General features: G+C 44.6%; 1 protein-coding gene across 3 annotated transcripts in view; it reads right to left on the bottom strand.

Annotated features, from left to right (window-relative positions):
• Nucleotides 1-260: 260 nt before the first annotated feature.
• dglucy (D-glutamate cyclase) overlaps nt 261-13923 on the bottom strand; it is a 41123-nt gene continuing 27460 nt past the window's right edge. For all 3 annotated transcript variants that reach the window (XM_067992070.1, XM_067992073.1, XM_067992072.1), the window contains 6 exons: nt 11657-11917; nt 10232-10331; nt 9179-9327; nt 5398-5517; nt 3564-3715; nt 261-655 (listed from right to left, as the gene is read on the bottom strand). In XM_067992070.1, coding sequence (XP_067848171.1) covers nt 497-655; nt 3564-3715; nt 5398-5517; nt 9179-9327; nt 10232-10331; nt 11657-11917 — 941 coding nt within the window. In that variant the 3' untranslated portion in view covers nt 261-496. The remainder of the gene's footprint in view (nt 656-3563; nt 3716-5397; nt 5518-9178; nt 9328-10231; nt 10332-11656; nt 11918-13923) is intronic.

Here is a 13923-nt window from a genome sequence, read left to right as displayed (position 1 = left end):
GTGTTTTTTCTCACCTATTGAAGCTATCAGAAGAGTGGGGAGCATATGGGGTTCAGGGAACAGACGGATGAGTTTGTACCCAAGTCCCAAAATATTCCAGTCACAGAAATCGTTCCCGGGATTTTCCTTTATCTGATCTTCTTCAAAAACTCCATTAAATTTGTCCGTCTGCTGAGGCAAAATTAAACCCTGAACAGTCCTGGGCACAATTATCTAAAGAACAGTTTAGAAATAATTGACACAGACACTGAAATAACCTGTTTTGTGAAAGAAAAATATTTTTTGTATTAATTCTTGAAGTGAAAACAGAAGCACAACACATCCATAAAAACATGACATAAATCACAAAAAAAATTAACATTGCATTATAACCTGTCGTGCAAGTATCATTAGATCAATTAGTTAGTGTAAACCTAATTGGAACTTTCTCAGTTAAAGGTTGGCAAGAACAGTTGTAATTCAGAATTAAAGGTTCTTTTATTGCCCACTTTGTGACCTAGTTCGATTGAACCTGTCCTAGTGTGATATCCATCAGCTGGTTGATCATAGACGAGTGCGTGTCATGGAATAGCAAGCCGTCCACTTCCATTCCCAGATTCCCGGTTTTTCCACTTCGAATTCCATGTTTCACCAGCACCTCCAGCAGCTTTTCTTCCTGAGGGCAGGTGAAAAGATTCACTATGTTCAGTATATGCCAAACTAAAAGGATGGAGCATTGAATTATCAAGAATCTGTTCCTACATCTAATGGTGCTATTGGTCTATGCAACACAACGGTAGAACTTGGCTTCATTCCTACAATAACCCAAAAGACATCTTCCTGATATTACGCAGAACAATTGAGGAGAACCTGCTTCACTGAGGGAAAAGATGAATTTAAAAAGTCTGAGGGTCATTAAAAGCTAGTGGACAGGTACAAAAATAATTAAAAAGGCTAATGGAATGTTGGCCTTTATCTCAAGGGGGCGGGAATACAAAGGAGTGGAAGTTATGTTACGGCTTTTTAAAGCTCTGGTTAGACCCTATTTAGAGTGCTGCATTCAGTTCTGGGCACTGCACCTCAGGAAGGATCTACTGGCTTTAGAGATGGTGCAGCGCAGATTCACCAGAATGGTATCCGTGCCAAAAGGGTTAAATTATGAGTACAGGTTGCATAGACTAGGCTTGTAATCCCTTGAGTATAGAAGATTAAGTGGTGATCTAAGGAAGGTGTTTAAGATGATTAAAGGGTTTGAAAGCATATATAGAGAGAAACTATTTCCCCTGGTGGGGGAGTCTAGTACAAGGGGGCGTAACCTTAAAATTAGAGCTAGGCTGTTCAGCGATGAGGTCAGGAAGCACTTCTTCACACAAAGGGTAGTGGAAATCTGGAACACTCTCTCCCAAAAAGCTGTTGAGGCTGTGGGTCAATTGAAAATGTCAAAACTGAGATTGATAGATTTTTGTTAGGCTAGAGTATTAAGGGTTACGGAACCAAGGCGGGTAAATGGAGTTAAGATACAGATCAGCCATGAATGGCTGAACAGGCTAGAAGGGCTGAATGGCCCACTCCTGTTCCTATGTTCCCTGTGCCAGTTGCTTACTCAACAACAGTAACTGCACTTCAAAGTAACTTATTGGGTGTAAAACACTTTGGGACACTTCTGAGAGACACGATAAGGCACTGTGTAAATGCAAGTCTTTCCTTTTTGATAAGTGATGGTGAAACAGGTTAATTACAACAACAATTTGCATTTAATAGCACCTTCAGGAAAAAGTCCCAAGGCGCTTCGCAGGAGCGTAATCAGACAAAAAACTGACACTGAGCCAAAGAAGGTGATATTAGGTCAAAAAGGTAGATTTTACCCGCCTTGTTGAAGAGCAGGGCATGATGTACAGAACCTAATGATGAGGAGGAAACAAAATGCACAAAAAATGACTGACACGTTTCATCTATTTCCAAAACAAGGTGAATATTTTTTTTTAAGGGCTCAAAGGGCACCATCGAGGTGGGAGAAGATTAGAAAACACAACAAATCAAGAGGCAGTGTTGTCAGAGGAGGGGAAAGCTAAGAGATGGTAGGAGTTCCACAGTTTTGAGATCCTGGAAAGGAATGAGTCAGAGGATATATTGTGACGAGTCTTGATTTCAATACAATGAAGATGCAGGGAAGAAGAGGAGCCTGGGAAATGGAGTATTTAAAGCACTGAAGGAACAAGAGAGTAAAACTCAGGAGCTTAGTAGTATTGACAAAACAGAGACATAGAAAATCTGTGATGGGAAGAGAGAGGTGAGATAGGAGCAGGAGGTTACATCGAGTTACAATGAAACTACAGCACAGAATCAGGCCATTCGGCCCAACTAGTCTGTGCCGGCGTTTCTGCTCCACACAAGCCTCCTCCCTCCCTACTTCATCTAAACCTATCAGGATACCCTTCTAGTCCTTTCTCCTTCATGTGTTTATCTAGCTTCCCCTTAAATGCATCGATGCTATATGCCTCAACTACTCCTTGTGGTAGTGAGTTCCACATTCTAACCACTCTCTGGGTAAAGAAGTTTCTCCTGAATTCCCTATTGGATTTATTAGTGACTATCTTATATTTATGACCACTTGTTTTGGTCTCCCCCCGCAAGTGGAAACATCTTCTCCACGTCTACCCTATTCAACCCTTTCATTATCTTAAAGACCTCTATCAGGTCACCCCTCAGTCTTCTCTTTTCTAGAGAAAAGAGTCCCAACCTGTTCAGCCTTTCCTGATAAGGATATCCTCTCAGTTCTGGTATCAACCTTGTGAATCTTTTTTGCATTCTCTCCAATGTCTCTATATCCTTTTTATAAATATGGAGACCTGAATTGCACACATTACTCCAAATGTGGTCTGACCAAGATTCTGTACAAGTTTAATGTAACTTTTCAATTCCAATCCTCCAGAAATGAACCCTAGTGCTTGATTTGCCTTTTTTATGGCCTTATTAACCAACGTTGCTACTTTTAGTGATTTGCATTTCTGTACCCCGAGATACCTTTGCTCCTCGATCTCGTTTAGACTCGTTATCCAAGCAGTATGTGGCCTCTTTATTCTTCCTACCAAAATGCACCACCTCACACTTATCTATATTGAAATTCATTTGCCAATTACATGCCCATTCTGCAAGTTTATTAATGTCCTCTTGCATTTTGACACATTCTTTCTTTGATGTCATCTGCAAATTTTGAAATTGTACTTCCGTTTCCCAAATCCAAATCGTTAATGTAAATTGTGAACAACAGTGGTCCCAGTATCGATCCCTGTGGAACACCACTTCCCACCTTTTGCCAGTCTGAGTAGCTATCCTTAACCCCTACACTCTGTTTTCTGGTTTGTAGCCAACTTGCTATCCATTCTGTTACCTGTCCCCTGACTCCACATGCTCCGACCTTAGCCATGAGTCTACAATGCGGTACCTGATCGAAGGCCTTTTGAAAATCCAAATATATTACATCCACTGCATTAACTGCAGGTTAGAAGTGGACTACATGCAACTCCACTGGAGAGAAATGACCCTCTGTCCTTGTGAGAAAATATAGCCCTACTTTTACTTACCTTACTGACAGTAGGTAGTGCCGGGATACATCTATCCATTTCAGACGTCTTAGGAAACCCAACCGCTTTGCGTAGGTAGCGTTCGTGGATTGTACAGGTGTTGAGAGTGTACAGAGCACAGGCAACAGCATAGCCTCCCCAGTTTGACACACCTAATAAAACACATTGCTGTGTAAGACTGCTTCTTTGGCTGTTTACAAACTGTAAACAATTTTACAACACCAAGTTATAGTCCAACAATTTTTATTTGAAATCTACAAGCTTTCGGAGGCTTCCTCCTTCATCAGGTAAATTTACCTGACGAAGGAGGAAGCCTCCGAAAGCTTGTAGATTTCAAATAAAAATTGTTGGACTATAACTTGGTGTTGTAAAATTGTTTACAATTGTCAACCCCAGTCCATCACCGGCATCTCCACATCATGTTTACAAACTGTAAGAGCTCGGGTTTGGAGTTAACCAAATCTTAAGGACTTAAGAAAATGAGGAAGAGCCATCCAGCCTATCAATCCCACTAAATCCAGAGACCGCAACTGTTCTATGATGGACAACCATTCAACAACACCTGTTGATGCCCATTATGCAATAGTAATTTCCTTTCCCTACCTCCCCTGAAAAAAAAATCTTGCCTAGAATTTATTGAGAGAAACTAATTGTGGGGACGGACTCGTTCAGTGTTTTAACCTCTATGGCTATATGGGACAGTGGGATTACATTAGGATTGCTGTAGCAAAGACCAGCACAGACCGGATGGGCAGCAAGGCCTCCTTCAGTACTGTAAACTTCTATGGTACTCCATATCCATAAGTTTTCATTTCAATGCATAGCCCTGTCTGCCCATCTCTGAAATCCTGACTCAGTCCTGCCACGGATGGCAGTGTAGATGAATTCTGAAGGAAAAGTATTGAGGTGCTCGCTCTTCCTTCTTTTCTTTCACATTGTTAAGGTTATGTGTAACTGGGATGTGCATAAACCTCCACTGGAATATCTCTAGATTGTAATCTGTGTCTGACGTAAGCAGTTCCAGGACCAGCCACTTATGAGGTCTAGTTAGCTAGACCACCAGTCCTCTCAGCCATGCTGCAAATGAGAAGCTGCCCCCTCCTCCAATAACAATTATGAAGCACTGCTACTTTAACTTAAAAACCTGCTCCCAGTGTTGGAGAGCAACCCGTCTTCTGCACAATTCAACATTTCCTTTGGATGGTCTGAGGGTCCAATGGGTTTCAACATAGAATTACAGACACCCCATCGTTGGGCAATGTAAACGCACAGGATAAACGCACCCCCCCCCACCCCCCAACCCCACCACCACATTTGGTTTTGCAGATTAAGGAGGTCTTAGTCTGATGGTAGATTTGTGGACCCTCATTTTGATAGGTCTGCAATGCCGTTGGTTCCTTGTAGGTCAAAATGTTTATACTCGAGAGTGAGATGAACAGCAGGAGACTCGTGCATCTCTCCACTCCGCTAATGTAATAGCACCTAGAGTGTCTAAACATATGAAGCCTTGGACCGCTCCAGAAATTGGCCAATTTGATCACCTCCAGGAAATACTATAGCCTACACTCCGCATGGTTCAGATTGGGAACCCAACAGTGTGAGAATTAAAACTTATATCCTGGGACTTACCAACAGTGTCCTAATGATCAGTACCGCCGTTTTGTTTCCAGAATATCACAGATTAAATAAATGTCTAAAAGGTGACCCCGATTTCATTTAATCGTTTGTAACCCTGAATCCCACCAATTAACAATCCTATACTCAATACTGTTTGCATAATCTAGACCAACCTTTGGACCGTCCAACATACTGGTACAAAGTCCAATAAACCCACCTGCGATGACTGCAAAATCTGCTTTGACGTCACAAGCTATCAGGTCCCCGTTGTGAATGTATTTTTTGACAGCCTCTTTCACCTTTCCCATTCCCAGTTCGTTCCCTCCATCCCCGATACCTGGAGAATAAAGAAACACAATGGATCCTGGGGAAAGCTAATATCTGGCCGACTTGGTTCAGGTGCACAGATCAGCGCATGGACTCAAGCTCAGAAGAGGGAAGGCGAAGGCAGAGTTTGGATTTGATTACTTTACATAAAGGATGATGGACATATGGAACAGACCGATGATGGGTGGTGGAGGCGGATAGTCTTGGCAAATTCAAGCGGGAACTGTTCAGATAATTGGCAGAGGAAGGGATTGAGGGATCAGAGAGACGGAAGTAGTATGTGGTCTCATCCAATCCTGTACACTTCTCTGCTCCTATCTTTGTGTACTTGCTTTTCCACAATCTTGCAGAAGCACATTTGGGGCGTATTCTTAAGAAGGTTTTCACAGAAAGTATTTACAGTACAAAAAACTAACAAGTGCTGAAATTTTAAACTGAACACTTATGATCATCATTGTCAGGAAGACGTTCTAAGAAAAAATTCAGCTCCAGGAATCGTCATTCGCTTTTGAAATAAAAATAGGAAATGATCAACATCTGAAAGAGAAAGATAGGGTAATGTTGTGTGTGCATCCTTCCGTCATAACTGGCACAGCCCCTTTTATGGGACTAACCTGGACATGTTTAAGAAGGGGGAGAGGAGAGGAACAGACGGCAATCAAAAGTTTAAATCCACTGACTGCTTTCACAAGGAGGCCACTTTTGATGTGTAAGCCTAAACAGTGAGTGGAAACTCAGCCAAATCCTCACCAAGCATCTACAACAACAACTTGCATTTATATAGCGCCTTTAATATAGTAACACATCCCAAGGCCCTTCACAGGAGAGTAACTAAAAACTGACAAAGCCAAAGAAGGAGCTATTAGGACAGGTGACCAAAAGCTTTGTCAGTGGTAGGTTTTAAGCAGCATCTGAAAGGAGGAGAGAGATGGAAAGGCAGAGAGGTTTTGGGAGGGTATTCCAGTGCTTAGGGCCGAGGCAGCTGAAGGCACGGCCTCCAAACGGTGGAGTGATGAAAATCAGGGATGCACGAGGCCAGAGTTCTTGGAGGGTTGTAGGGCTGAGGAGATTACGGAGATAGGGAAGGCACGAGGCCAAGGGGAAATTTGAACAGGAGGATGAGAATTTTAAAATTGAGGTGTTGGTCGACTGGGAGCCAATGTAGGTCAGCGAGCATGGGATTTGGTGCGAGTTAGGATCTGGGCAGCGGACACTTCCTGCCGGGATTGCTGGATGGCAATCTGGAGTGAGAACCCTGGCTAATTTCTTCCCCCTCCCTAGCTCAGGAGAGCTGAGGCCAACCGTAGAGATTTGGCTGGCCCCAGGATTTTGACCGAGACACGATGAAGGTTTGGTGATAAATATCCAAGTCAGGATATTGAGTGACTTGGAGGTGATGGTATTCCCATGACATTGCTGCTCTTGTCCTTCTGGGTGGCAGAGATCCCAGGGGAGAGAGGTGCTGTTGAAATAACCTCGGTGAGTTGCTGCACTGCATTCTGCAACTCGTGCTTACGACAGCCATTATTCGCAGGAGAGGATGGGTATCGAGTCCAGTGACAGGGGCACCGATCAAGCAAACTGCTGTCCAGGATGGTGTCGAGCTTCTTGAGTGTTGTTCTGGCTTCACCCGTCCAGGCAAGCAGTGAGAGATCCTTCACACACCTGAAACTCAAAGTATGTCAACCTGGTGAAGCTACAACTTAGGACTAAACATGCTAAACAACATGCGGAAGCAACATGCTATAGACAGAGCTAAGCGATTCCACAACCAACGGATCAGACCAAAGCTCTGCAGTCCTGCTACATCCAGTCGTGAATGGTGGTGGACAATTAAACAACTAACGGGAGGAGGAGGCTCTGTAAACATCCCCATCCTCAATGATGGCAGAGTCAAGCACGTGAGTGCAAAAGACAAGGCTGAAGCGTTTGCAACCATCTTCAGCCAGAAGTGCCGAGTGGATGATCCATCTCGGCCTCCTCCCAATCTCCCCACCATCACAGAAGCCAGTTTTCAGCCAATTCGATTCACCCCACGTGATATCAAGAAACGGCTGAGTGCACTGGATACAGCAAAGGCTATGGGCCCCGACAGCATCCCGGCTGTAGTGCTGAAGGCTTGTGCTCCAGAACTAGCCACGCCTCTAGTCAAACTGTTCCAGTACAGCTAGAACACTGGCATCTACCCAACAACGTGGAAAATTGCCCAGGCATGTCCTGTCCACAAAAAGCAGGACAAATCCAATCCGGCCAATTATCGTCCCATCAGTCTACTCTCAATCATCAGCAAAGTGATGCAAGGTGTCGTCGACAGTGCTATCAAGCGGCACTTACTCACCAATAACCTGCTCACCGATGCTCAGTTTGGGTTCCGCCAGGACCACTCGGCAGCAGACCTCATTACAGCCTTGGTCAAAACATGGACAAAAGAGCTGAAATCCAGAGGTGAGGTGAGAGTGACCGCCCTTGACATCAAAGCAGCATTTGACTGAGTGTGGCACCAAGGAGCCCGAGTAAAATTGAAGTCAATGGGAATTAGGGGGAAAACTCTCCAGTGTCTGGAGTCATACCTAGCACAAAGAAAGATGGTGGTGGTCGTTGGAGGCCAATCATCTCAGTCCCAGGATATTGCTGCAGGAGTTCCTCAGGGCAGTATCCTCGGCCCAACCATCTTCAGCTGCTTCATCAATGACCTTCCCTCCATTATAAGGTCAGCAATGGTGATGTTCGCTGATGATTGCACAGTGTTCAGTTCCATTCGCAACCCCTCAGATAATGAAGCAGTCCGTGCCCGCATGCAGCAAGACCTGGACAACATCCAGGCTTGGGCTCATAAGTGGCAAGTAACATTCGCGCCAGACAAGTGCCAGGCAATGACCATCTCCAACAAGAGAGAGTCTAACCACCTCCCATTGACATTCAACAGCATTATCATCAGCGAATCCCCCACCATCGATATCCTGGGGGTCACCATTGACCAGAAACTTAACTGGACCAGCCACATAAATACTGTGGCTACAAGAGCAGGTCAGAGGCTGGGTATTCTGCGGTGAGTGACTCACCTCTTGACTCCTCAAAGTCTTTCCACCATCTACAAGGCACAAGTCAGGAGTGTGATGGAATACTCTCCACTTGCCTGGATGAGTGCAGCTCCAACAACACTCAAGAAGCTCGACACCATCCAGGACAAAGCATCCCGCTTGATTGGCACACCATCCACCACCCTAAACATTCACTCCCTTCAGCACCAGCGCACTGTGGCTGCAGTGTGTACCATCCACAGGATGCACTGCAGCAACTCGCCAAGGCTTCTTCAACAGCACCTCCCAAACCCGCGACCTGTACCACCTAGAAGGACAAGAGCAGCAGGCACATGGGAACAACACCACCTGCACGTTCCCCTCAAAGTCACACACCATCCCGACTTGGAAATATATCGCCGTTCCTTCATCGTTGCTGGGTCAAAATCCTGGAACTCCCTTCCTAACAGCATTGTGGGAGAACCTTCACCACACGGACTGCAGCGGTTCAAGAAGGCGGCTCACCACCACCTTCTCAAGGGCAATAAGGGATGGGCAATAAATGCTGGCCTCGCCAGTGACGCCCACATCCCATGAATGAATAAAAAGAAAATATGGGACAGTTTCCAACCCAACGTAAATTTGACTTACCAGTTGTGACGATTCCGGGGATGTCCTCTGCTGTTTGGAACAGTTTATCAATGGGATCCACCAAATGTTTAATGTTTACTTTGCGTGCATTGTAGTAATTGCCATCTGCGGCCATTCCAGCACGTTCTATCGCTATGAGATGGTCAAACCTGTCCATATTCAAATAGTCATGCAAAATTACTCAATAACTTTTTAATGGCTGAACCCACACATAAGTTACTTGTTGCTGCAAGATGTCAACAATGTATGAACCACAGAACTACCATTTTTATTTATTTACATTTCTCTGTTCTAATTCAAGCCCAACTTCCAGAGCTCCCAACTTGAGAACATAAACTAGGGTGACACCTCAATGCAGTACCTAGGGATTGACCCCTAGAATACTGATGGGCAATATCCCATTGTAGAATGACCCCTAGATTTACTGATGGGTGATATCCCATTGTAGAATGACCCCTAGATTTACTGATGGATGATATCCCATTGTAGAATGACCCCTAGATTTACTGATGGATGATGTCCCATTGTGGAATGACCCCTAGATTTACTGATGGATGATGTCCCATTGTAGAATGACGCCTAGATTTACTGATGGACGATATCCCATTGTAGAATGACCCCTACATTTACTGATGGGTGATGTCCCATTGTAGGTTGACCCCTAGATTTACTGATGGGAGATGTCCCATTGTAGAATGACCCCTAGATTTACTGATGGGTGGTGTCGCATTGCAGATTGACCCCTAGATTTCCTGATGGGTGATGAGCCATTGTAGATTGACCCCTAGATTTACTGATGGGTGATGTCCCATTGTAGATTGACCCCTACATTTACTGATGGGTGATGTCCCATTGTAGAATGACCCCTAGATTTACTGATGGGTGATGTCCCATTGTAGATTGACCCCTAGATTTACTGATGGGTGATGTCCCATTGTAGAATGACCCCTAGATTTACTGATGGGTGATGTCCCATTGTAGATTGATCCCTGGATTTACTGATGGGTGATGTCCCATTGTCTCCCCATCCCATACTTTACAGTTAAGGTTTACCTTGGAAATTGGGGATTCCCATCATGACACAGGAACTTCAGGGCTGAATCCTCACCATCATCCTGGAAGCTAACAATAGGGACAGGAGTTTTCATCACTCCTAAGGACAGAAACAGAGAAGAACTTGAAGTAAAGGGAAACTGTGAATATTGGAAATGTGCAGCAGGCCAATCAGGATCTATAAAAGAGAAAGAGATGGATTAACTATAACTGATGAAGAGTCCCATCCCATATGTTAACCTGTCTTTCTCTTTTAGGTGTTGCCATATCCCTCTGTGCATTTCCAACATGTTCTGTCTTGATATGCTTCCAACGATCAGCAGCTTCATATCAAAGCATTTGAGAGGTTTCTGCATAATGGTGCCAATTCTGTTGGGAGTGGTCCCTGAAATGATAACCTATCTTTTGTATTAAATTGGATAGCCAGGTGGTGAAGGATAGAATATTAGAGCCTAATCTTCAGTTGCTTCCAACTTTATTCACAGAGCTCCACATTACACCACATCACACCCTAGATAAGCTCTCTTATAAATGGATACAAGAGAGAGTTCCCAACTGAGCTGCATCACCTGCATACAATTAAACTAATTGATATAAATCACATAGATACAACTAACATCTTTCTCTCTCAGACTGTGCATTTCCAGGAATAGAGTCAAATCCACTAAGCATGACCTGTTAATCAGTTCTTCCATCTAACGGAAAATGATCTCATTGAGGGGGTTGGGGTAAGTTGGGAGTCAAACAGTTCAAGGAGGTCATGATTTCAAGCCTCAAGGCTGCCTACCACTCAAGCCTCAAATCCATTGGGCAACTTTAGTTGGTTATCAGCCATCGGGCTCGATAAGGGCACCCATGTACAAAGCCACACAAAACCAAGGATGCCCCAGTCTTCTTCCCCCATCTATGCTGAATTAGGCCATCTCAGCTGTCCGATAGGTGCTACAACTAACCTCAGCACTCAGGCAGGGTTCTCTCACCTGATTGCTTTCCAGTCACATCTTCTACTAAGTGTAGATGTCCCATGATGAGGATGGTCTGCAATGTCCCTCAACAGATTGACTAGCCTGCCATTAAGTCTCTGTCAAGGCTTGTGCAGGAAGAACGTGAAGCATCGGAGGTGCTGCTGGTCTCTGTGGAACTGTAACCTGCCATGACCTGCCGTACCTTTAGGACGGAAGATGAGAAAGCTGGGGTGGGGGAGAAGGAAAGGAGCACAGACAGTAGGGAGGGGAAAAATAGCCGAGACCATTCGGTGCATACGCCTGTATAGTTTCTTTAGAATTCAATGAGCTGGGCCAATGGAGGGATTAACAAAGAAAAGAAACTGTTTCATTCAAAAGGAATGGGTTGTAGTAAAACCCACAGTGAATCATTAATCTTCACTTGCTGCCAGATCAAACAGCATTTTTAAATGATAAGCACCTTGCTCAACAGCCTCTTCAATAATCTTCTTGTTCATCTTTAAGGCTCTTTGATCTGTTACTATGACAACGCTTTTCTTCAGGGCCTGCAACATAGCTGCCATGGCAATAGCTCCTGGAGGACCATCCGTCTCCTCTGGGGGCTGGTGATTGAAGTGGGTTGGAAATCCAGTGGTTATGAGCACAGATTTTGCATGTGACAGCGAGAGGGAGGCCTTCAGCAGCTCGTCTTCGATTAACAAATGTTTGATACCTCGGTTGCCTGTCCAGAACAGAAACAGATTCCATAATTCCAACTGGTTAATTACATTCTAAAATGTTCAGTCCGGTTGTACAAGTTATAGAGTCATAGAGTCATAGAGTCATACAGCACGGATAGAGGCCCTTCGGCCCATCGTGTCCGCGCCGGCCATCAGCCCTGTCTACTCTAATCCCATATTCCAGCATTTGGTCCGTAGCCTTGTATGCTATGGCATTTCAAGTGCTCATCCAAATGCTTCTTGAATGTTGTGAGAGTTCCTGCCTCCACAACCCTTTCAGGCAGTGAGTTCCAGACTCCAACCACCCTCTGGGTGAAAAAGTTCTTTCTCAAATCCCCTCTAAACCTCCCGCCTTTCACCTTGAATCTATGTCCCCTTGTTATAGAACCCTCAATGAAGGGAAAAAGCTCCTTAGTATCCATCCTATCTGTGCCCCTCATAATTTTGTACACCTCAATCATGTCCCCCCTCAGCCTCCTCTGCTCCAAGGAAAACAAACCCAATCTTCCCAGTCTCTCTTCATAGCTGAAGCGCTCCAGCCCTGGTAACATCCTGGTGAATCTCCTCTGCACCCTCTCCAAAGCGATCACATCCTTCCTGTAGTGTGGCGACCAGAACTGCACACAGTACTCCAGCTGTGGCCTAACCAGTGTTTTATACAGCTCCATCATAACCTCCTTGCTCTTATATTCTATGCCTCGGCTAATAAAGGCAAGTGTCCCATATGCCTTCTTTACCACCTTATCTACCTGTTCTGCTGCCTTCAGGGATCTGTGAACTTGCACACCAAGATCCCTCTGACCCTCTGTCTTGCCTAGGGTCCTCCCATTCATTGTGTATTCCCTTGCCTTGTTAGTCCCTCCAAAGTGCATCACCTCGCACTTTTCCGGGTTAAATTCCATTTGCCACTGTTCCGCCCATCTGACCAACCCATCTATATCGTCCTGCAGACTGAGGCTATCCTCCTCACTATTTACCACCCTACCAATCTTTGTATCATCAGCGAACTTACTGATCATACCTTTTACATTCATATCCAAGTCATTAATGTAGACCACAAACAGCAAGGGACCCAGCACCGATCCCTGTGGTACCCCACTGGCCACAGGCTTCCAGTCACAAAAACAACCTTCGACCATCACCCTCTGCCTTCTGCCACTAAGCCAGTTTTGTATCCAAAGTGCCAAGGCACCCTGGATTCCATGGGCTCGTACCTTCTTGACCAGTCTCCTGTGGGGGACTTTATCGAAGGCCTTACTGAAATCCATGTATACCACATCCACTGCGTTACCCTCATCCACACGCCTAGTCACCCCCTCAAAAAATTCAATCAAATTAGTCAGACATGATCTTCCCTTGACAAAGCCATGTTGACTATCCCTGATTAATCCTTGCTTCTCCAAGTGGAGACTAATTTTGTCCTTCAGAATTTTTTCCAATAATTTTCCTACCACTGATGTTAGGCTCACTGGCCTGTAGTTCCCCGGTTTTTCCCTAAAATAGCATGCGTCAATCAGAGCAAAACCCAATGGCTATTGCATGTTGATAATGGGTTTAAGCAACGAATGCATGAGTTGCAACAATTATACGTTCCTTTCTGGCGCAGAAACACAAAAGGAAATGCGGCCCAACCATGGCTAACAAAAGAAATTAAGGCTAGCATTAGATCCAAAGAGGAGTCATATAAAGTTGCCAGAAAAAGTAGCAAGCCTGAGGATTGGGAGCAGTTTAGAATTCAGCAAAAAAGGACCAAGAGATTGATTAAGAGGGGAAAAATAGAGTATGAGAGTAAACTTGCAAGGAATATAAAAGTGGACTGTAAAAGCTTCTACAAGTATGTAAAAAAAAAGATTAGTGAAGACAAATGTAGGTACCTTACAGTCAGAAACGGGAGAATTTATAATGGGGAACAGGGAAATGGCAGAGCAATTAAACAAATACTTTGGTTCTGTCTTCACGGAAGAGGACACAAATAACTTCCCAGAAAAGCTAGGGAACCAAGGGTCTA

The sequence above is a fragment of the Heptranchias perlo genome, chromosome 10 (genome assembly GCF_035084215.1).
Source record: "Heptranchias perlo isolate sHepPer1 chromosome 10, sHepPer1.hap1, whole genome shotgun sequence".
In the NCBI taxonomy this organism is placed as follows: domain Eukaryota; kingdom Metazoa; phylum Chordata; class Chondrichthyes; order Hexanchiformes; family Hexanchidae; genus Heptranchias; species Heptranchias perlo.
Note: the sequence above shows the minus strand (reverse complement) of the source record. Positions and strands in the feature narration are given on the sequence as shown.